At 45.9% G+C, this 23,335-nt stretch overlaps 1 protein-coding gene across 1 annotated transcript in view; it reads left to right on the top strand.

The window, feature by feature from the left end:
* Positions 1-3,682: 3,682 nt before the first annotated feature.
* SMC1A (structural maintenance of chromosomes 1A) overlaps positions 3,683-23,335 on the top strand; it is a gene marked incomplete at its 5' end in the record, with an annotated part of 34,197 nt that continues 14,544 nt past the window's right edge. The window contains 18 exons of the mRNA XM_079728179.1: positions 3,683-3,791; positions 9,156-9,344; positions 9,463-9,575; positions 10,578-10,781; positions 10,875-11,113; positions 11,758-12,016; positions 12,111-12,251; positions 13,114-13,196; positions 13,350-13,557; positions 14,891-15,076; positions 15,170-15,349; positions 15,450-15,596; positions 15,696-15,833; positions 16,812-16,932; positions 17,039-17,141; positions 20,256-20,397; positions 22,358-22,503; positions 22,595-22,748. Coding sequence (XP_079584305.1) covers positions 3,683-3,791; positions 9,156-9,344; positions 9,463-9,575; positions 10,578-10,781; positions 10,875-11,113; positions 11,758-12,016; positions 12,111-12,251; positions 13,114-13,196; positions 13,350-13,557; positions 14,891-15,076; positions 15,170-15,349; positions 15,450-15,596; positions 15,696-15,833; positions 16,812-16,932; positions 17,039-17,141; positions 20,256-20,397; positions 22,358-22,503; positions 22,595-22,748 — 2,862 coding nt within the window. The remainder of the gene's footprint in view (positions 3,792-9,155; positions 9,345-9,462; positions 9,576-10,577; positions 10,782-10,874; positions 11,114-11,757; positions 12,017-12,110; positions 12,252-13,113; positions 13,197-13,349; positions 13,558-14,890; positions 15,077-15,169; positions 15,350-15,449; positions 15,597-15,695; positions 15,834-16,811; positions 16,933-17,038; positions 17,142-20,255; positions 20,398-22,357; positions 22,504-22,594; positions 22,749-23,335) is intronic.

The following is a 23,335-nucleotide window of genomic DNA, read 5'->3' as shown; positions in this document are numbered from 1 at the left end:
AAAGATCTTTAAAGAGAAGAGATGGAAAGCAAGGAAATTATTTGATTGGCTATAGCTGAAGTGCTTGCTTTATTTGAGAAAGCCTAGGTGGCTGTTTGGATTGGTTGTCCTTCGTTTTTTTTTTTTTTTTAACAGTTTTTTTAAAAAATAATTTTATTATTCGGCTTCTGTATAGCAGGACCTTGCCTAACTGGAATTTAGTTAACCAGCAACCTCACCCACCCGTAACATAGCTTGAAACTAAAAATAAACAAAACTAGATCACTTAAGGCTTTCTCAGGGCCTCTGTCAGAAACAATTTGTTCTTATGTAGCACATATTTTTACTAAGCTTTATATAGCCTATGATTTTATTTTATTTTTTTTCTTTTTCTTTTATTGTCATCACAGTTAACATTTACTGAGTATTTACTGAAAAGGTGCAATTATAAGCATGTTGTATTAGTAACTCATTTATTAGGTTGCACCATATGAAAATGCTGATATTTGACTATTTTTGACCTACTAGTACTCTTCTTAATATTTCTATGAAGTAGATATTATTTTTTTCACAACTCACACACACACGTTTAAACAGTTTTTTTAAAGGTTACTTTCCATTTACAGTTATCACAAAATATTGGCTGTATTCCCCATGTTGTACAATACATCCTTGAGCCTATCTTACACCCAGTAGTTTGTACCTCCCACTCTCTCACCCCTATATTGCCCCTACCCCCTCACTGGTAACCACTAGTTTGTTCTCAATATCTGTAAGTCTGCTTCTTTTATGTCATATTTACTAGCTTGTTGTATTTATTAGCTTCCACATATAGCTGCTGAGATTTTGAGGTTGTTTGTCACCTCAGCATAATTTAGCCCATCCTGACTGATATAAGGAATTCAAAGCTAGGAGGCAGTGAGAGATCTCTAAGGGACTGTAGGTAATTAAGAATGCCTCAGGGGCGACAGGTAGAGGAGGAGCCAGCACTGGAGGCTAAGGAGTGGCCAGTGAGGTGGGAGAAAAAACGGGAATGCCTGAGAAGCCAAGTGAAGAAAGTGCTTTTGGGAGGAGAGAGTGAGCAACCGATGATGGGTTAAGTAAGATGAAGACTGAGAACTGACTAACTTGAAGGGGAGGGTTGCTGATGACCTTGATTAGAACATTTTTGGTGGGGCCTGACTGAACTGGGTTCAAGAGAGACTAGGACTCTAGTCAAACAACCCAGCAGCACAAACAACCCAGTTTATTTATTTTTTAATTGCAAGAGGAAAAGAGGAGGGACTTGTAGATTAAAAGAGACATATATACAGGTGGAAAAGTTTCCCTAGCATATACCTAGGAGTGGAAGTGCTGGATCATAGGGCATAAGCCTATTTAAACTTTACGAGATAATGTTGTTTTCCAAGGAGATTGTACCAATTTATACTTTCACTATAGTGTATAAAAACTCTAGCCACTCCACATCCTCAGCAACACTGGATATTACAGACTTTTTAATTTTTGCCAACTTGTGGGTATAAAATTATAATTATCAGTTTTAATTGGAATTTTCCTTATTGCTAATGAGGGTGCAACATCTTTTCATGTGTGTTTTGTCCATTTTTCTTTCTCTTCTATGGGCACTATGAAGTGCCCATTCATATCTTTTGCTCATTAAAAAAAATCAGTTTGTCCTTTTCCTATTAATTTTAGGAGTTCCTTATGTATTCTACACACTAATCATTTCTTAGTTTACCTGTGGCAAACATCTCCAATTTGTGGCTTGTCTTTTCACTTTATTATTATTTTATAATAATTTTATGGTAACAGTTGATATGCACAAAAGAATATGGTTAACACATGTAAATTATGAAGTGTAACAACAAAATGAACACCTGTGAACCCTCCACAGAACCCAGAAAATAGAACAGTATCAAAACTTTAGAAGCTTTCTGTGTGCACTTACCATCTTTTCACTTTATGTTGTAATTTGGAGGAATTTGAATGTAGTCAAATTTACCAATCTTTTCCTTTAAGCTCAAAAGTTTTTATTATTTAAGAAATCCCCTGAGGTCATAAAGATATTCTCCTATATATTCTTCTAAAATTTCTAAAGTTTTGCTTTCCTCTTTTAAGTTTTTAATCTATTTGGGAATTGCATTTTGTATATGGTGTGAGAAGTAGGGATCCAATTTGATTCCCCCCCCCCCCAAGCTCCATTTCATCTTAAATGGAACAGTAGTTCCTGTCAATTACATGAGATTGCCGTCCTTTGGTCATTTTATCCCCTCAGCCTGATCATGACTGTTTCTCCCAACTGAACTTCATTTACTAGATTGCATCAACCAAGCTTTCTCACTTTCCTGGACTTGTCCTAAGGCTTTAAGACTCTTCCCAGCCTCCAGACGTCATTTAAAAAATAGTTACAGGAATGGCTGTGGCAGCCACCAGACCCTTTTCATGTCTAAGCACCAACACCAGCCTACTCATTCCATCTGTCACCACAATATAAGGTCACACTGAAGGGGAAGATTCCACAGACAGCCTCTTGGACTGCTAAGGCCATTGCTTAGTAAAAAGCAGGTATAAGGTGATGGGGGATGAGGGGATGGAGGAGAGGGATAGAAAGATGGGAAACAGAGGGGAAGGGGACAGAAAGGGCAGAGTCAGGGGCAGAGGGAGAAAAGAGGAAGGAGGGCAACAGGGCGGTTGATAGGGGTGGAGGGCAGAGAGAGAAGAGGAAGGGAGGAAGCAAGGGACGGCAGAGGGGGATGGAGAGGAGGGAATGAGATGGGGGTGAGGCATGGAGAGAGAGAGAAGAAGGGGGGAGAAGGGAAGAAGGATAGAGGTGGAGAGCACTGGCTTAGGGACCCTGACTCCCAGGGGTTCACACAAAATACCTTTCTCAGGAGTCCCAATTTTGAAGCTCCCAGGTTGGTTCTAGGATCAGGTCCAAGACTATAGCAGCTATAGCGGCAGTCTCTGAACTCTGCTTGGAGAAACAGGAGGGAGGCGGGGGATAGGGACAGTACCTCTGGCCATAGTTTTCCCCAGCCCGTATCCCAGTCGCTCCAGAGTACCCTCATCTCCATCCACGCCCCATCCCCCTTCACACCCCATCCCACCTATAACCCCACCCCACTCCACTTCCAACCCTACTCCACCCTCAGCAAGATCTGAACTCTAACACGGAATCCTCCCGCTGGCCCCTCCTTCTTGTACAGCCCTCCGCTCCCTGGGGTCCTTCCAATTCCCGACCCCGTTCTTGTTTGAGCCTTCCCGCCGGCCAGGCAAAAGCCTCAGCCGAGCTCCCACCTTCCACTTGCCCTGGAGGGCATAATCCTGCTGTGACTCCTGGCTTGTCTCCGCAAGGATCTGCTCCTTCAGACGGGTTCTCCCATCCCAACAGCTGCAGATTCCTCCCGGCCCCGCCTGCCTCTTCCAAGACTATGTTGGGTGTTTGCGTTGCCATGCGACAAGGAAGGGGGGAGGGGCCCTAGCGCCTGTCGTAACCTCGCGCCCTGGCAACGGATCAAGAAAACCTCCACGTCAGCCCGAAGGCCCCGCCCGCGCCGGAAGCCGAAAATCCCGTTAGGCCTGGACTTATTCTCGCGAGGTTTGCCGTCCGCCCGCCCTGCACTGCGGTGTTTCCCGCGCGGGCTATCCCAGTTCGCGGGCGTACGGCGCGGCCTTTCTAACAGGCGCCGGGGCCGCCACGGTCATGGGTTTCCTGAAGCTGATTGAGATCGAGAACTTTAAGTCGTACAAGGGTCGGCAGATTATCGGACCATTTCAGAGGTTCACCGCCATCATTGGACCCAATGGCTCTGGTGAGATAAACCCGGCTGCGGCCCTGCTTAATGTCCCAGCCTGGACCCCCCCCATCCGGCAGCACAGTAGTACAACCCAGCCTGTGCAGCCTGAAATGTCGCGAACCCTAACAGGTTCCTTGCCCTCCTGAGGGGTTCGACCTGGGCCCGCTTTTCCCGCTCGGGTGCGCTGACGCGAACCTCTTCCCCAGGTGTCAGTTGCCCGCTCTCTGTGCGACCCCCTTCCCGGCCCGAGTGGTACGGGCCGAAGTCTACGTTACCCCGCCCACTGCCCCCTGCAGCCAAAAGTGGCGCGTCCGGAGCCAGCTGCCAGTCTCTGGCCACGCAGTTCCTCCCCGGAGCAGCTGCATCCGGCCTCCACGCATTGTTTGAACCCCCCGGCAGATGTGGGACCGCTCGTGGCCCTCCCGTAGCCTCCGGGCCAAACGGTATACTTCTGCTTCATCCCAGCGCCCCCTCCCGCCTCGCGTTGGTACACTCCAATTCCTTTTTTTTTTTTTTTTTTTTTTGTCGTTTAAAAACTCTTCTCTGGAGGCGGCACTTTTGAATTTCGGACTCCGTGCTCGCGTCTCCGGAGTGCTTGGGGTCTCGACTCCCCGGCCTCAACTGAGAGGTGGGGATGCCTCGAATTCGAGGCATGCCTTTCCTACCACTGAAACCGTCAAAAGTCAGAACTCATTCGCTCGTCAAATTTATTGAATGCTTACTGCTTTATAAGGAGTTACTCAGTCAAGGTGCTGTGGAAACAGCGGAGAAGAGAATAAGCCATGCTTTCGGAGAACTTACATTCCAGAGGGGAAAGACGATAATAAAGGAGGAAATAAGTTGTTTTTCGGCTGTGATAAGTGCTGTGCAGGATTGATGTGATACAGTGATGTGATAGAGTGACTTGGATGGCTTTTTAGGAAGAGTGGTCATTAGTTAACAATACTGTATTGTATATTTTGTATATTTTAAAGTAGATCTTTAAAAAGTCACAAGAAAAAAATTAACTGTGAGGTGGTGGATGCTAACTAAACTTATTGTGGCAACCATTTTGCAATATATACAAATACAGAATCATGTTGTACACCTGAAAGTAATACAGTGTTGTATGTCAGTTATATCTTGTTAAAACTGGGAGAAAAAATAAAAAGAAAGGAAGGCAAGGAGGAAAGAAAGGGTAGTCAGATAAGGCCTCTATTTCATATCTAAATTCCCCATCTCTAAATTATACACCATGGAGTCCTCCCATCTACGGACATTAGAGGTCTGTTTGGAATCCTGCTGTGTTCCTTCACCTCAGAGGTGTTCTAGCTAAATCACTTTCTAGCCTGAGGGGCTGCCCTTACTGAAGTAGCTGTAACTGATGGCCTTCCCTGGAGTCTTGCCTAGATATGGCTCTCTGTTAAGCAGGGTTTCTCAACAGCAGCACTATTGACATTTCCAGTGAGATAATGCTTCGCTGTGGGGTCCGTCCTTGTAGGATGTTTAGTGGCATCCTTGGCTTTTACCCACTAGGATGTTTAGTGGCATTGTAAGGTGTAGGATGTTTAGTGGCATCCTTGGCTTTTAGGATTGTAGGATGTTTAGTGGCATCCTTGGCTTTTACCCACTAGGTGACAGTAGCAACCCCCCCACCCCCTCCAGGTGTGACCATCAAAAATGTCTACAGGGCTTCCCTGGTGGCGCAGTGGTTGAGAGTCCGCCTGCCGATGCAGGGGACACGGGTTCGTGCCCCGGTCCCGGAAGATCCCACATGCCGCGGAGCGGCTGGGCCCGTGAGCCATGGCTGCTGAGCCTGCGTGTCCAGAGCCTGGGCTCTGCAACGGGAGAGGCCACAACAGTGAGAGGCCCGCTTACCGCAAAAAAAAAAAAAAAAAAAAATGTCTACAGACACTACCAGATGTCCCCAGTGGGGAGGGGCAAAAATCACCCCACCCTCCCCCACCTCATTTGAGAACTACTGGCCTAGATGGCTAATGCTTGGGGTTCCACTGCAGTTTCTTAGGATTTTGGTGTGGTGGCCCCTGTGGAAAGAGCTGAGATGCACCTCTTGGCATTCAGTCTCCTCAACACGGGTAAATTTGTATACCCAGGTATTCCGAAAAGGCCCTCGGTCTGACTGGCCCTCCCTTACCCCGTTCTTTTTTTTTTTTTTGACAGGCAAGAAGTAGATTTATAGGATGCTTGTGAGGGATACAAGTGGGAAGGCGAGGGAGCTCTGCTCCAAGGATTCAGTTGAGCTACATTTTTATAATCAAAGGAAAATGGGGGAGGGGGAAGAGACTGCCTTCTTCCTCATTCTTCGAGTAGATGTCAGGCTTACATCCGACCCCATTCTTCAGTGCCCAGCTCCACAAGGCATTCTTTGATTCCCCTCAGTGAATTTCTCTCTGCCACATAGTAGACACTTGCTACATGTTCACGTTTATTCTGTTCTGTATCTTCATCACTGGTCTATGGAGTGCCCCAAAGAAGACATTCCTTGAAACATTATATCATTGTTCAGGTCATAATGCTTGTTATAAAAATGTTTACAATACTGAATGATTGCAAGTAGGGAGGCCTTTGGTTGTGAGATGTTCTTGCCATCCTTGGAGAGCATGGGAGAAGCCCAAAAGTTGGAAATGGGTGCCTAAAAGGCTGACTCCTGGTCAGTATGATGTGCTAGTCCTGCTGTGATGAGGGAGACTAAGCTAAGAGTCCAGACCTGGTTAGGATAGGATTGCCATTTATTGAGCATTCACTGTGTGGCAAGTACTTTATTTATTAGGACACTTTACATTTAAATTCTCACAGTGACCCTAGGAGGGAGATACCATTATCTTTGTTTTATAGATGAGAAGACCCAGGCACAAAGAGTTGTGATTACTTGCACACTTGATTCTCAGAGCCAGGATCAGAACCTGTGGCTGTCATACCTGTGCTCCTGCCACTCCCACAGAGAACTGTGTGCCAACCATTGTTTTAGATGCTTTACCCATGAGTCATGGTTTTTCAGATTTTCCAGGTGTGGGAAAGGAAGGTCAGCTAAGAAGTGGTGAAACTAAGATTAGAACCTGGTCTGTTGGACTAGAACCCAAGCTCTTTTTTTTTTTAATTTTATTTATTTATTTTTGGCTGTGTTGGGTCTTCGTTTCTGTGCGTGGGCTTTCTCTGGTTGCGGCGAGCGGGGGCCACTCTTCATCGCGGTGCGCGGGCCTCTCGTGTTGTGGAGCACAAGCTCCAGACGCGCAGGCTGAGTAGTTGTGGCTCACGGACCTAGTTGCTCCGCAGCATGTGGGATCTTCCCAGACCAGGGCTCGAACCTGTGTCCCCTGCATTGGCAGGCAGATTTTCAACCACTGCGCCACCAGGGAAGCCCCTAGAACCCAAGCTCTTAATCACTGTCTTGTTTTGCCTCTGTGGAAGGACCTGGGCTGCCATTTTTATAGCTGGGTAGAAGGGTTTTAGAAATCAGGTCCTCAGTTCAAGGTCAGATAGCATGTTGGGGGGAATCTTGAGATAGAATTTATAGAGATTAAACTATTCCCTACCCCCAACCCCAGTCTAAATTTTTTTTTAATATATTTTTTTCTGAGTCTAAAATAGAGAAAGTAAAAACTGTGACTCCACTACTGAAAAGATAATCACTCTTAATGTTAAAAACCTTATTTATTTATTTGAATAGTGAATATATGCACATGGTATAAAATTCAGAAAATCCCAAAGGATATACAGTAAAAAGGAAGATTCTCTCCCTTCTCTGACTTGTTACCTATTTTCTTTCCCAGAAATGACGACTGTTATACTGTTTATATTTTTATGCCTTTCCGTCTCCCCAAGTTTTGTTGTTGTTGTTGTTTTTAAATTTTTTGGCTGCATTGGGTCTTAGTTGTGGCATGCAGGATCTTTCGTTGCAGTGCGCAGGCTCTTTGTTGCGGTGTGTGGGCTTCTCTCTAGTTGTGGCACGTGGGCTCATTAGTTGCAGTGCGTGGGCTCTCTAGTTGTGGCGGGCTTAATTGCCCCGCGGCATGTGGGATCTTAGTTCCCCTACCAGGGATCGAACTGACGTCCCTTGCATTGCAAGATGGATTCTTAACCACTGGACCACCAGGGAAGTCCCCCCAAGTTTTGATTATGAAACTTTTCAAACTTACACCTGTGTTTTACTTAATCATTTGAAAGTAAATTGCAGACATAATGATGTTTCACCCCTAAAGGATTCAGCATTCATCTACTAAGATTACCATTCTCCTGTTTACCAGTATACCATTATCACACCTGAGAGAATTAATTTCCTCATGTCATCAGTTAGCCAGTTTATATTCAAGCTTCCCAAATTGCTCCCCAAAATGCCTTTTTGGGATTTTTTTGGAACCAGAATCCAGTCAAAGTTTGTGTGCTGCCTTTGCTTATGTCTCAGTAATCTCTGAATCCTGGAATGGTTCTCCCCAAAAGACATTGACTTTTTAAAAAGACCAGACCAGTTGTCTTGTAGAATATCCCACATTCTGTGTTTGTCTTAAGGTTTCTTCATGGTGTCATTTACCATGTTTCTCTAACTGCTGTATTTCCTATAAACTGGAAGGTAGGTCTAAAGGTTTGTTTAGATTCAGGTCAAATATTTTAGGTAAGATACTTCATAGGTGAATGTTGTATCACTATAGGAATATGCCTTTTTAAAAAAATTATGTTAAAATACACATAACATAAAATTTACCATTTTAACCATTTTTGAGTGTACAGTTCAGTAGTGTTAAATATATTCACATTTTTGTGCAACCAATCTTCTGAACTTTTTCATCTTGCAAAACTGAGACTATACTCATCAAATAACAGCTCTGTATTTTCCCCCTTCCCTCGGCCCCTGTGTGTTTTTTTGTTTTGTGTGTGTTTTTTTTTAAACTTGGTTGAGATCAAACTATGTTGAGTTTTGTATCATGCTTGTTTCTCCTACTGTGGGTATTTTCCCATGTCATCAAAGGTTGTAGAGGGACTTCCCTGGCTAATACTCCACACTTCCAATGCAGGGGGCGTGGGTTCGATCCCTGGTTGGGGAACTAAGATCCCACATGCTGCACGCCATGGCCAAAAAAAAAAAAAAAAAAAAAAAAATGTTGTAGAACGATTTATTCTGTGAATATACCATTTCCTTAGATGGGGTTCTAGTTTTTGGCTGCTGTAAGTGGTAACTGCAAAGGAGCTGTTTTTCTAAGCCTTTGATCCAGGGCTTTGGTCAGGCCCAGCCTTTACAGGGGCAAAGCAGTATTTTGTCCTCCTGTTAGTCTGTGCACTGAGTGGTTAGGGAACATTTATGTTCTTGTCAACGTCTCCTTTATTCCTTTTCCTCTCCCCTTCTTCGTGACTTCCCCTCCTCTACTTTGTCCTGTCCTCCCTTAGGTAAGTCAAATCTCATGGATGCCATCAGCTTTGTGTTGGGTGAGAAAACCAGCAACCTGCGGGTAAAGACCCTGAGGGACCTGATCCATGGAGCTCCTGTGGGCAAGCCAGCTGCCAACCGGGCCTTTGTCAGCATGGTCTACTCTGAGGAGGGTGCTGAGGACCGCACCTTTGCCCGTGTCATTGTTGGTGGGTGAGGCTGGCCAGAGGTTCTCCTTGGGTCCACGGGCATCGGGGGGTGGCTAGACTAGTTTGTTGGGGTAGGAGGGAGGCCTAACCCTCGGTTGACTCATGCATTGTCTTGTAGGGGGTTCCTCTGAGTACAAGATCAACAACAAAGTGGTCCAGCTACATGAGTACAGTGAGGAATTAGAGAAGTTGGGCATTCTTATCAAAGCTCGTAACTTCCTCGTCTTCCAGGTGGGCATTTTTAACAATTATTGGCTACCTGCTTTTTGTTCTATCCCCACTGGACCTCCTCCATCTCTGGCTTCATCATCTCTCCCCTGAACTAATGTAACAGCTTCCTCGCTGGGCTTCCCGACTCCAGTCTTGCCCCTTCCTGTTCATCCCCTAGGCCAGGATCATCTTATGGGAGCACAAATATGTTTCCTTCCCTCCTCTCCTTAAAACATTTCAGTGATTTCTCATTGCCTTCTGATGGCAGTTCTCAAATTGTAGTCTCCAGATCGGCATCAACTGGGGACATGTTAGAAATGCACATTCTCAGGCCCTACCCCCGACCTATAGGGGCAGAGACTATGGGGTGGGGCCCAGCCATTTGTGTTTTCCCAGGCTCTCCAGGTTATTATGATGTACGCTAAAGTTTGAGAACCGTTGCCTTAGCATGAAATCCAACTCCTGTCATTCATGAAACACCACCCTTTGGTTCTTGCTCACCTCACTAGCCTCATATGCCATTACTCGTCCCTTCTAGCCCTGCCCTCCAGCCTAATTAAGCCTTTTACAGTTCCCCAAATTCACCTGCTTTCTTTGGTCTGCAGGCCTTTGCAATATTAATTTTCCTCTATGTGGAATAACCTCGTCTCTCTTACTTTCTTGGTTAGCTGCTTTCTTGGTTAGTTTCTTCCCCATCTTCCAAACTCATCTTAGATGTCACCTTTGGGAAACCTTCCTACATAGGTACCCCTACCAGTCTCCTACCCTCAAGCTTCATTTAGTTCTTTTTCTGTGCTACTGGTGTCACTGCACGTAACACATGGTGTTGTCTGTGCTTCTGTCTCTTCTGTTCCCCATGTACCTCAAAAGGCAGGGAATGTGTCCTCAAAGCTCAATGGTGAAATGTGGCACCCACTGTGTGGAAGGGATCAGTGAACTTTTTCTGAATGATTGAGTGGGAGTGGGTAGCGGGAACTGGACTGGCTAGGGTCTAAGTGGGGAGAGTGTTTTGACCTTTACTAGGGTGCTGTGGAATCTATTGCCATGAAGAACCCCAAAGAGAGGACAGCTCTTTTTGAAGAGATCAGTCGCTCTGGGGAGCTGGCCCAGGAATATGACAAGCGAAAAAAGGAAATGGTGAAAGCTGAAGAGGACACGCAGTTTAATTACCATCGCAAAAAAAACATCGCAGCTGAACGCAAGGAGGCCAAACAAGAAAAAGAAGAGGTAGGTGACCAGGTTGCCTCTGGGCTCTGAGAGGCCAGATTTAAGCCAGTGCCTTACTGATGCACCCCTGCCTCCACACCCCTATTTGCACAGGCTGACCGCTACCAGCGCCTGAAGGATGAGGTGGTGCGAGCTCAGGTACAGTTGCAACTTTTCAAACTTTATCATAATGAAGTGGAAATCGAGAAGCTCAACAAAGAACTGGCCTCTAAGAACAAGGAGATCGAGAAGGACAAGAAGCGCATGGACAAGGTAGAGGATGAGCTGAAGGAGAAGAAGAAGGAGCTGGGCAAAATGATGCGGGAACAGCAGCAGATTGAGAAGGAGATCAAGTAAGTGGCAGGCCTGGGTATGTGACTTGTGGAAAGCCAAGAGGCTGTGCTGTTTCCTAGGGCTCCTCTGAGCCCAGAGCCCAGTGCCTGTACTAGTTTCTCTATCTTCCCCTTGACTTGCTTTGGCTAGAATCAGACACATTAGTTGACTTGCATTTTAGACAAATAGAGTATTTAAGTACTCAGACTCCGGGTAGATAGGTACTCAGAAGAGGAGAACTTGAAAGGGGTGGTGGCTTTGCCAGGTGAGAGGGAGTGATGGGAAGCCACTCGTGGCTGTAGTCTCTTCCTAGAAGAGGAAAACTGGAGCTTGAAGTTTAAAGGACAGAAATTTGAAAAGGTTAAGTCAGATTACATGAACACAGGTTACTCTTGGGAGTGGTTACTGAGGGGCCTGACCTGGCTAGAGTTGAGGCAGGGGTGGTAGCTTTACCTTATAGAGTGGCTGGAATGCCAGGCCGAAGCCATCATTTCTAGGGAATAGCCCCTTTTTTGAGGATCTGTGGGGCATTAGGCCCTTGTTCTTTTAGGCACTTCCCTGAGGCTTGGAGTTTAGGCCCCCTTTGGATTAAAAAGCCTTGGAACCCTCCCTTCTCCCACAGTGCTAACTGGTTTCTGGTTTCCCCCTTCCCCTCTCGCAAAAGGGAGAAGGACTCAGAGCTGAACCAGAAGCGGCCTCAGTACATCAAAGCCAAGGAGAATACCTCCCACAAAATCAAGAAGCTGGAAGCAGCCAAGAAGTCCCTACAGAATGCTCAGAAGCATTACAAGAAGCGTAAAGGTGACATGGATGAGCTAGAAAAGGAGATGCTGTCAGTGGAGAAAGCCCGGCAGGAGTTTGAGGAACGGATGGAAGAGGAGAGTCAGAGTCAGGGCAGAGATTTGACCCTGGAGGAGAATCAGGTAAGCTCTTGGCGGGGGTGGGGAGTAGAGAGATCGCTGGGCTGATATGGACTGACTTGGTCATCCCTGTCCTCCTTCCCTGTCCCTGACACAGGTGAAGAAATATCACCGGTTGAAAGAAGAAGCCAGCAAGAGAGCAGCTACCCTGGCGCAGGAGCTTGAGAAGTTCAATCGAGACCAGAAGGCCGACCAGGACCGGCTGGATCTGGAAGAGCGGAAGAAAGTAGAGACAGAGGTGGGCATGCCGTACAAGATTAGGAGTGATGGTCCAGAGAAAAGGAAGTAAAGATAGTCTTAACAGTACTGACAATAGCTAACATCTAGCAAGCACTTACTGTGTGCTAGACACTGTTTTTTACATGTATGCAGTCATTTAATTCCTCATTTTCCAAATGAGGAAAGTACAGCACAGAGGTGAAGTAATTTGCCTAAGGTTATTAAGTGGCCAAACTGGGATGTGAACCTGGGCAGTCTAGCCCACACTTTTTTGGTTCGATCCTCTCTTGATTGGTGAGGAAGTTAGCCCAGGCTGGGTAGAACACCTATGAGAGGGTTTCATAGGGCCCAAGGTGACCCCATCAGTTAGCAGAGCCACATTGAACACCATCTTTGTGTCTGCTTTTTTTTTTTTTTTTTTTTTTTTTTTAAGATTTAATTTGATTTATTTTTGGCTGCGATGGGTCTTCATTGTCGCACACGGGCTTTCTCTTTTTGTGGCGAGTGGGAGCTACTCTTTGTTGCAGTGTGCCGGCTTCTCCTTGCGATGGCTTCTCTTGTTGCGGAGCACGAGCACTAGGGTGCTCGGGCTTCAGTAGTTGTGGCTCGTGGGCTTAGTTGCTCTGCGGCATGTGGGATCTTCCCAGACCAGGGATCGAACCCGTGTCCCCTGATTGGCAGATGGATTCCTATCCACTGCACCACCAGGGAAGTCTCTGTGTGTCTGCTTTTTAATGGGCCTCCTGCACTAGTGACCCATTGTCCGTGACTGTTGGGCTCTTGGATGAGCAGGCACATGGTGGGTGGTGAGCCAGGGCCCCATGGTCTTGGAGTTAACTTACTCAGCCTATGGTGATGTAGTGTATTTGTCTTTCTCCCAGGCCAAGATCAAGCAAAAGCTGAGGGAGATTGAAGAGAATCAGAAGCGGATTGAGAAACTGGAGGAATACATCACAACTAGCAAGTATGTGGCCTTGTAACCTTTCCTCTTACTTCCAGGCCTGTTCTTGTGAACCCTTCCTGTCCTGCCCCTCTCCAGGCAGACCCACAGAGTTCCTCTCGGCCAGGAATATTTTCTGGCCAGCCAGGGTAACCCTTGTGTTTCCTTACTTTGTAGGCAGTCCCTCGAGGAGCAGAAGAAGCTAGAGGGGGAGCTGACAGAGGAGGTGGAGATGGCCAAGCGGCGAATTGATGAGATCAATAAGGAGCTGAACCAGGTGATGGAGCAGCTGGGGGATGCACGCATTGACCGCCAGGAGAGCAGCCGCCAACAGCGAAAGGCAGAAATTATGGAAAGCATCAAGCGCCTGTACCCTGGCTCTGTGGTAAGAGTGGAGAGGGAACTCATTTCCTGAGCACTTACTTTCACACTCACTGTCAGATAATTTTCACAGCAGCCCTGTGAGGACAGGATTGCTAGTCCCATTTTTACAGCTGGGGAAACTGAGGGTCAGAGAGGTTAAATGACTTGCTCAAAACAGCGTAGCTTATAAGTATAAGAACTGCAATTCAGGGACTTCCCTGGTGGGGCAGTGGTTAAGAATCCGCCTGCCAGCGCAGGGGACACAGGTTCGATCCCTGGTCCGGGAAGATCCCACATGCCTCAGAGCAACTAAGCCTGTGCGCCACAACTACTGAGCCTGTGCTCTAGAGCCCGAGCACCACAACTCCTGAAGCCGTGTGCTTAGAGCCCGTGCTCCGCAACAAAAGAAGCCACCGCAGTGAGAAGCCCGCGCACCGCAACGAAGAGTAGCCCCCGCTCACCACAGCTAGAGAAACCCTGCATGCAGCAACGAAGACCCAACACAGCCAAAATAAATAAATAAATAAAATTAGAAAAAAAACTGCAGTTCAGACCCAACTTGTTCTGATTCTTAACCTCGTGTTCTTTTCATCACACCAGTTGTATCTTTCTGAAAGTTTTGTCTTGCTTGTGTCCACTCCTCTGTGGGAGGTGGGGAAACTGGAGAGGGCTCTGGGAAGGGAAGGGGACACAGGGCAGGAATTAGCTCCCAGGAAGTAGCTCTGTGCAGGCATCAGTATGAGCTTCTTTGGCATGTAACAACCAGCTCATTCATTAGGCTTTATCAGATCTCTTGGCCTCTTAAACCAAATCCTGAGTCCCCAGATTCCCTGAATATTATTCCTCTATTGCTGTAATTCCATCCCTGGGTTCAACTTAATTGAGTTCCACAACTATTTCCTGATCTTTCCTATAGACACTGCTGGGGAGTTGGTAAGAAGGAGTTAGACTCAGTCACTGCCCTTAAAGATCTTACCCTTTATCTGATAGTTCTTAGGGAACCATGGTTGATTTGGGGGGCATGGGGGAAGTGAACTGAACAAAGAGATTTACTTTGCTGGGTGTTTGTGAGAATTTGATATAATGCATATAGGGTCTCTGGCATAATGCCTGGGTGGCAGTGGTCTGTGAAATGGTAAAAGTGAGGTTTAGAAAGATGATTTTTGGATTCAGACATGACTGCCTGAAGTTGTTGTTGCTTTAAAGCCAAAGTAGGTTTTTCTTCTGTAGTGTGGGGGCTGTGTTCCTGATAGAAATTCTGACCTGTTCCCACCCCCTTCCAAGCTGGGAATTGGGGTTCCTAAGCCAGCTCCCAAAAGCCTCATGCTTCACTTTTCTCTTCTGACTTTCCCTAGTACGGCCGCCTCATTGACCTCTGCCAGCCCACACAAAAGAAGTATCAGATTGCAGTAACCAAGGTTTTGGGTAAGAACATGGATGCCATTATCGTGGACTCAGAGAAGACAGGCCGGGACTGTATTCAGTATATCAAGGAGCAGCGTGGGGAGCCTGAGACCTTCTTGCCTCTTGATTACCTGGAGGTGAAGCTGGTGGTGATGGGGTCAGGGCAGTGTGAGAGGGCTGCTCCTCCTAGCCCTCCGTGTTCTGCCATTTAACTGAGCTGCTTCTCACAGGTGAAACCTACAGATGAGAAACTCCGGGAGCTGAAGGGGGCCAAGCTGGTGATTGACGTTATTCGCTATGAGCCACCTCACATCAAAAAGGCCCTGCAGTACGCTTGTGGCAATGCCCTTGTCTGTGACAATGTGGAGGATGCCCGCCGCATTGCCTTTGGAGGCCACCAGCGCCACAAGGTATGGATTCCCTTGCCCATATTGGGGTTGGACAGGCTTAGTATTGGCGATTCCTCTGTTTAGCTTCTCCCCTCTCTTCTCTTCTCCCTGCTGTATGTAGACAGTGGCACTGGATGGTACCCTGTTCCAGAAGTCAGGGGTGATCTCTGGCGGGGCTAGTGATCTGAAGGCCAAGGCCCGGCGCTGGGATGAGAAAGCAGTAGACAAGTTGAAAGAGAAGAAAGAGCGGTTGACAGAAGAGCTGAAGGTAAGCCATAGGCAGGGCTGTCCCTAAGAATGGGGGTCCGAAGCCCAGGCCAGCCGGCCACCTTCTTACCACCTAGCCCCTCTCTCTTGTCCACTTTAGGAGCAGATGAAGGCAAAGCGGAAAGAGGCAGAACTACGTCAGGTGCAGTCTCAGGCCCATGGACTGCAGATGCGGCTCAAGTACTCACAGAGTGACCTAGAACAGACCAAGACGCGACATCTGGCCCTGAATCTGCAGGTGGGGCCTGGCCTTCAGCCCTGTTTGCCGAAAGCCATCCTCACATTCCTGGCCTAGGTTTTTCTGGGGGTGGGGAACTTGTCCCACTTCCTTTGGGGAGCCAGACATAGCATAGAGTCAGACAAACAGGGGTTCAGATCTTGGCTCTGTATGACATTAGGCAAGTTACTAAACCTCTGTGTTGTATCTGTTCAAATCTTTTGCTCACTTTTGTATTGGTTTGTAAGTTTTTTGAAAAATATATTCCAGAAACAATATCTTTGTCAAACATACGTATTGCAGATACTCAAAAGACAAAACAAAACAGAAAAAAAAACAAAAAACAAACAAAATAAACCTCTCAGTGTCAATTTTTTCATCTTAATCTGTAAAGTGGGAGTTAGAATTATAGGGTCCTTACAAAGATTGAATGAGTTAATACATGTGAAGTATTTAGAGTGATTCCTCATAGCCAGTGAACGTTCAGTAAATGTTAGGTGCTATTAACATAACTAATTCATTCAACAAATATTTGAGTTCCTTCTGAAAGTTTTCAAAGTGAACTACAGATATTTCAGTCCCTGTGGGTGGGGGTACTTTTATAGATATAGTAATGTGTTTGATTATGGGTGCTTCCCCAACTCACCCTGGAGGTTTATGTAATATGTAGTATATGTATCATTTTTCTAAAATCAAAAAGTCTGAATTCCAAAACATATCTGGCCCCAGGGGTTATTGATGAGGGAGTGTGGACCTGTAAGTAATGATGTTTACTGTGTGCCCAGCCTTTTGGATTGAAGCTGGCTGACTAGAGGCCAGGGAGGAAGCCATGTGATGGTCCAAGTGAGAGATGATGCAACCTTAACAGCAGTGCTAAGTCAGGTTCTCTCAGCATGTGGCGAGTTAGCCCTTTTTGTCCATGGGGCTAGTATACTCAAGGTGGCTCTTTTTCTCCAAGGATCCTGGTCTCTTTTGTCCTCTCAACCCCGTTTCCTTCAGGAAAAGTCCAAGCTGGAGAGTGAGCTAGCGAACTTTGGGCCTCGAATCAATGATATCAAGAGGATCATCCAGAGTCGAGAGAGGGAAATGAAAGACTTGAAGGAGAAGATGAACCAGGTTGGTAGAGGATGAGCCATGCCAGCATGTGCATCAGGGCAGGACTGAGGCTGGAAGCAGCACTCTGACCCAGAGGGCCTTTTCTCTCCCTTGCTTCCCCCCTCAGGTAGAGGATGAGGTATTTGAAGAGTTTTGTCGGGAGATTGGTGTGCGCAACATCCGGGAGTTTGAGGAAGAAAAGGTGAAGCGGCAGAATGAAATCGCCAAGAAGCGGTAGGTGGAAGTGTGGTTAGAAGGGGAGACTGGGGTGCCCTTGAGCCCCTAGCCTGACATCTGGGAAGTCAAATGCCATCGTAAGGCAGGGAGCAGCTTTTACAACGATGGGCATTTATGGTATGTCAGCCTTAAAGAACAGGGACATCAGGGAAGCATGTGGCACAGTATAGGGATTAGGAGTACCAACTTTAAACGTGGTTTGCCTGGGTTAAAGTCCCAGCTCCATGGTTCATTTATCTTGGGCAGTGACTTGACCTCTCTAAGCCCGTTTCCTTATGCGTCAAGTGGGATAATTGTGATACCTATCTCATAGAATTGTTGGGGTGGATCAGAGGTTGGGCTTAATCCTTATAAAGTATTTAGCATGATACTTTGCACCTACTAAGAGCAATAGATATTAGCTTTTTTTTTTTTTTGGTCACGCCATGTGGCTTGCAGGATCTCAGTTTCCCAACCAGGCATTGAACTTGGGCCATGGCAGTGAAAGCACCAAATGCTAACCACTAGACCACCAGGGAACTCCCAATAGATATTAGCTTTTATTATTGTCATTGTCCTGATGGGTGATGTGGGAGAGGAGGACCAAAGTTCTAGGTTGGAAGAATAGTAAGAACAAAGCAAGTTTCTCCTTTCTTTCCCACTTTAGTTTATTCATTTGTTCAACAAACCTTGTTTGAATACCTACTTGTGCCAAGTTGTCCTGTGCTAGGTATTGGAGAGAGTGGGGAGATGAGGGTAAGATAGATGAACACAACACAGTCTCTCTGAAGGAGGTCACCCCCTGGACCCAGGGCTTCAGTCAGCAGTTCATCTAGCCCATCACCCATACAGTAACTGTTCATTGCTCTCCTACCCCCAAGTCAGGCTCAGGGGATATAGAATTGAATCAGAGACTGTCCTTGTCCTCAGGGAGTTATGGAGTAAAGAGGGAGACAAACAAGTAGATCAGCAGTTTCAGAATGATGCCGTACTTGAGGTAGATAGAAAATACAGAGGAAAATGTTCAAGGAGCTGCAAATCAACAAAAGGAAAAATAAAAACCTAGAGACCCAGTAGAATAATGGAGAGAGGATGTATTAGCATTTCAAGGAAAGAGAAGCTCGAATGGCTAATAACTGTGAATTGATGTTCCATCTCATTCCTAATTAGAGAAAATGCGAATTAAAACAATCTAGCAGTATTTGGTGAAAATAAGTCTACACGAGCCCAATGACAGCAAAGCCACTCCTGAGTCTATATCCCAGAGAGAGTCTTGGCCACAGGGTGACAAAGAGACACATTCAAAGTTGTTCATCTTGGCATAATTTGTAATAGTGGGACATTGGTGGCAATGTAGACGGCCATCACTGCAGAGAAGTATAAGTTAAATATGATGACTATACAGGCTATGGAATACTGTGTAGCAGTTCAGACAAGAACTAGATTTACAGGCAGTAACAGGATAAATTTATAACACTGTACATTTGTATAAATTTAAAAACAAAACAACATTTTACAAGGATATGCATTTTTAAGGTTATATACGTATGTATGTATGTGTGTGTGTGTGTGTATGTATGTCACTTTGGTGTACATGCTCACTGTAGGGAAGATAATAGGAGTAGAAATCAGATTGAACCAAAGGAGAAAAGGGAAAGGTCTTGTACAGACAGCGATCATAAGTGTTTTATGGACTATGGGGTATGATTACACCAAAAAGGGAGGAACCCAACAAAGTGTAATAGGAACTAAGAACCTGCTCACAATCGTTGGGAAAGGTTTTATAGACCAAGGAGTGATGAACTGGAGATCTGTAGAGTGAGTAGGATTTAGCCAACCTGGCAGTAGACAGAAGAAGGGAGTTCCAAGCAGTGAGAACAGCATGCTCAGAGGTGTGAGAGAGCATACCTTGTTCTGCAAACTAAGTATTGAATGTCTGGAGCAGAAAAATGGGGTCAGGAGGAAGGCGGAGGTGTTGGAGAGGTCAGCAGGGGCCAGATCACAGAAAGCTTTGTGAGTCATGCTTAGGAGATTGAACTTAAAATTGCATAGCTCAAAATTATAGAGTTAATTACATCCCATTTGGATTATAGTGACTAATAGGTTTAAGCTGCTAGCATGACATCTGGCAGCATCTGTCACACCATATTGGGGGGTGGAGGGACAGTTGGAAGTTAGACCTGCCTGTCCTGCTAGTATCTGTGTATGCTGGTTATATACTCTTGAGTTTCTATAGAGATGGGGAGGAGGGAACTAGCAGGAATCTATTTCCTCCTTTTTTTTTTTTTTTTTTTTTTTTTTTTACTACCCAAGCTCTGCCCCTTTAGAGATTCTGGAATGTTGGGGCAGAGGTGTATGCGGGGGTTTGGGGGTAGTTGGAAAGAGTCAAAGCCCATGAACTGAATATGAACTGAATACAGCCAGTATACCTGGAGGTGGTGATGATAACTAAAATTTGTTGAGTACTTACTGTGTACCAGGCATGGTTCTAAGGACTTTATACATATTGACTCCCAATAACTCTGCGGTAAGTACTATTAATATTTCCATTTTTCAGGTGAGGAAACAGGCATGGAGAGTATGACTAACTTGTCTGAGATTCATTACTAGTAAATGGCAGAGTTGAGATACCAGTCCCCTTATCCCACCACATTATATTGCAAGGATGCCAGGAGAAGAAACCCAGGTTTTGGTGTTTACACCCGGGATCTAATCTCTCTTTGCCAGCTCTGTGGCCTTGGGCAAGGTCTTTTACCTCTTGGCCCAAGTTTCCTCATTTGTAAAATTAAGATAATAATGCCTTCTTGTGGAGCTGTTCATTAGAGGATTAGAGGTAATGTATGTAAATTACATAGAAGCTTAATAAATAGGAATTATCATAGCTGGTGGGTTCAGGTGGACCTTTTTGTGCCTCCTTCTAGGAACTCAGAATGGGGGCTCTAGTGTTTAAAGGAGGATTCATGGAGTTTGGCCCAATCTCCTCTGCCTTGTGCCATATCTACAAAGCTAGGCCAAGGAACTTAGTTCTGTAACTTCAGGGGACAGTTTTATGTGGATGAGCTGAGTGGTGACTAAAATTCAGCAGTAACTGAGTCCCTGTGCCCTAGGCCTAGTTCTCCTTTCTCCCCACAGTTTGGAGTTCGAGAATCAGAAGACTCGCTTGGGCATCCAATTGGATTTTGAAAAGAACCAACTGAAGGAGGACCAGGATAAAGTACACATGTGGGAGCAGACAGTGAAAAAAGATGAAAATGAGATAGAAAAGCTCAAGAAGGTAAGGAAGGAGACCATGAAAAACTAAACTAAAAGCTAAGAGGAAAAATTGAAAGAGATAATATCCATAATTTATAAAGCCCTTTTCTAAACAAGAAAAACACCAAGACCTAGATAGGGAGAAAAAATGAGTAAGTGGCACAAACAGTTCAAGAAGAGATTCAAATAACCCATAAACACATATATATAATTTAGCCTTAGTAGAAATCAAAGGAATGCAAATTAAAACAATTATGTGTAATTTGTTTCCTATCACATCACCCAAGATTTTTTTTTTTTTTTTTAAATGATACTGGCCATGATGCACAAAACCAGCATTCTTAGGCCATATGGCACCATCCATTGAGAGTCTTCAGAATACATTTCTCCTCAGTAATACATGAGGAAATCCAAAATGCTGGCACATAGGTTGATGTTTTTGTTTTGTTATTTATTTATTTATTTGGTTGTGCTGGGTCTTAGTTGCCGCAGGCGGGCTCCTTAGTTCTGGCATGCGAACTTAGTTGCGGCATGCGTGTAGGATCTAGTTCCCTGACCAGGGATTGAACCCAGGCCCCCTGCATTGGGAGTGTGGAGTCTTATCCACTGCGCCACCAGGGAGGTCCCCCAGGTTGTTTATTTTTTAATTTAAAAAAAATTATTATTATTATTTTTATATCTTGGCTGCTTTGGGTCTTCATTGCTGCGCATGGGCTTCCTCTAGTTGTGGCAAGCGGGGGCTACTCTTCATTGCGGTGTGCGGGCTTCTCATTGCGGTGGCTTCTCTTGTTGCGGAGCACAGGCTCTAGGCGTGCGGGCTTCAGTAGTTGTGGCACACGGGCTCAGTAGTTGTGGCTCCTGGGCTCTAGAGCGCAGGCTCAGTAGTTGTGGCACATGGGCTTAGTTGCTCTGCGGCATGTGGGATCTTCCCGGACCAGGGCTTGAACCCGTGTGCCTTGCATTGGCAGGTGGACTCTTAACCACTGTGCCACCAGGAAAGCCCTGCATATTATTTCTTATGAGCCATTTGAGAGAAAGTTGCAGATATGTCCCCTTCTGTGACTTTCAGATCAAAATGAAAACATTCTCCTTTAAAAAAAATCAGAGCATAATAGGTAAGATGACAGTCCCCTTTGACCACTCTCAATCCCAGTCCCCTTACTCTTCCTGGGGCTAATCTCATGTAGGGTGTATTCTTCCAGACCTTATAGGCATTTACTTAAATACTTTTTTTTTTTTTAATTTTTTTTTTTTTTTATGCGGTACGCGGGCCTCTCACTGTTGTGGCCTCTCCCGTTGTGGAGCACAGGCTCGGGACGTGCAGGCTCAGCGGCCATGACTCACGGGCCTAGCCGCTCCGCGGCATGTGGGACCTTCCCGGACCAGGGCACGAACCCGCCTCCCCTGCATCGGCAGGTGGACTCTCAACCACTGTGCCACCAGGGAAGCCCTACTTAAATACTTTTGCATTCATATATATGTACTCATGCAAAGTGCACAGTATTGTTTTTGTGGGTGTTTTAAAAACATTGATGTTATTGCTCATGACAGTAGTCTTGGTGTGGAAAAGATGCTTAAATAACATTCAGTCAGAATATAGACTTTTAATTACAATTTAGTCTCAACTATGTAGACCTGTCCATAAGTAATGCTGAGGGGAAATAGGCTAAATGTTAATTGGTTCTCTCTGGCTGGTGGGATTACAAGTAATTTCTTATTTTCCTCCTACTTCATACTTTTCCTATACTTTGAACTTTTCTACAGCAGGCAACTTGTATATTGGGGTAAGGGGGAGGTCAACAAAATAATTTGGAAAAAGGTAAAAGAACTCAGAGGGGTGATGGGGGTTTGTAAAAGCAGAGCTCCTTGAAGACAGATTCCAGCAAACTGTCTGGTGGAAAGGGTGGGGACAATGAGGGAAGATCCCAAGGTGAGCTGGGGAAAGCCTTCACTTCTTGTCCTGTTCACCGTGCTGGGACCAGGAGGAACAAAGACACATGAAGATCATAGATGAGACCATGGCCCAGCTACAAGACCTGAAGAATCAACACCTGGCCAAGAAGTCAGAGGTGAATGACAAGAACCATGAGATGGAGGAGATTCGTAAGAAACTGGGGGGCGCCAACAAGTGAGTGGGTTCAGGCCTGGGCCTGGGGGAGGTACGTAGTACGGGCAGCTTGCTGGATTTGGGTCTCACCTATCTCCCTGGATCTTCTTAGGGAAATGACCCATTTACAGAAGGAGGTAACAGCCATTGAGACCAAGCTTGAACAGAAACGCAGTGACCGCCACAACCTGCTACAGGCCTGCAAGATGCAGGACATCAAGTTGCCACTGTCTAAGGGCACCATGGACGATATTAGTCAGGAAGAGGTGAGTATTAAGGCTGGTGGTGGGTGTGAGCTGTGAACAACATAACCAGGAATGGGGGATGAAGGTGGCTAGGGAGGGCAGGTGAGAGAGAGAGAGAGAGAGAGAGAGAGAAAAGGATGGTGGGTGCAGGTGGTGAGAGACAAAAGGAGGGATGCAGGGGAGATGAGGCAGGGTGAGGCTGTGAAGGCAGGTGAGGTGAAAGGTAATAACCTTGGTGTGAGAGGGAAGTTGTTGGGGGTAAGGCTGCATGTCAGTAGGTGGTGAGGGAGGTAAGCCAGGAGAGGAGGAAGTCATTCATTAACCTTAGGGACTTGAGCTAAGATAGTTCCAGCAGGTGATGGATATTGGTAGGAGTGGGAATTGAGGGACATTAGCCAAGAGCAAAGGAAGATGGAATTGAGGGACCTGAGGGATGGTAACTTAGCTGCAGTGAGGGAGGTTGGCCAGGAGAGAGTTGGGTAAGGGACATCAGCAATGCAGAGGTGATGAAGCTTAGTTATGGAAAAGGGAGAGACACCAGCCAATAGAAGAGCCAAGGCATTTTATCCACTGGAAGTGAAGCTTGGTAGCAAGGGGCTGGGAATGTT

Source organism: Hyperoodon ampullatus, assembly GCF_949752795.1.
Source record: "Hyperoodon ampullatus genome assembly, chromosome: X".
NCBI lineage: Eukaryota > Metazoa > Chordata > Mammalia > Artiodactyla > Ziphiidae > Hyperoodon > Hyperoodon ampullatus.
The sequence above is the reverse complement of the archived record's forward strand: the minus strand, read 5'-3'. Positions and strand labels throughout refer to the sequence as shown.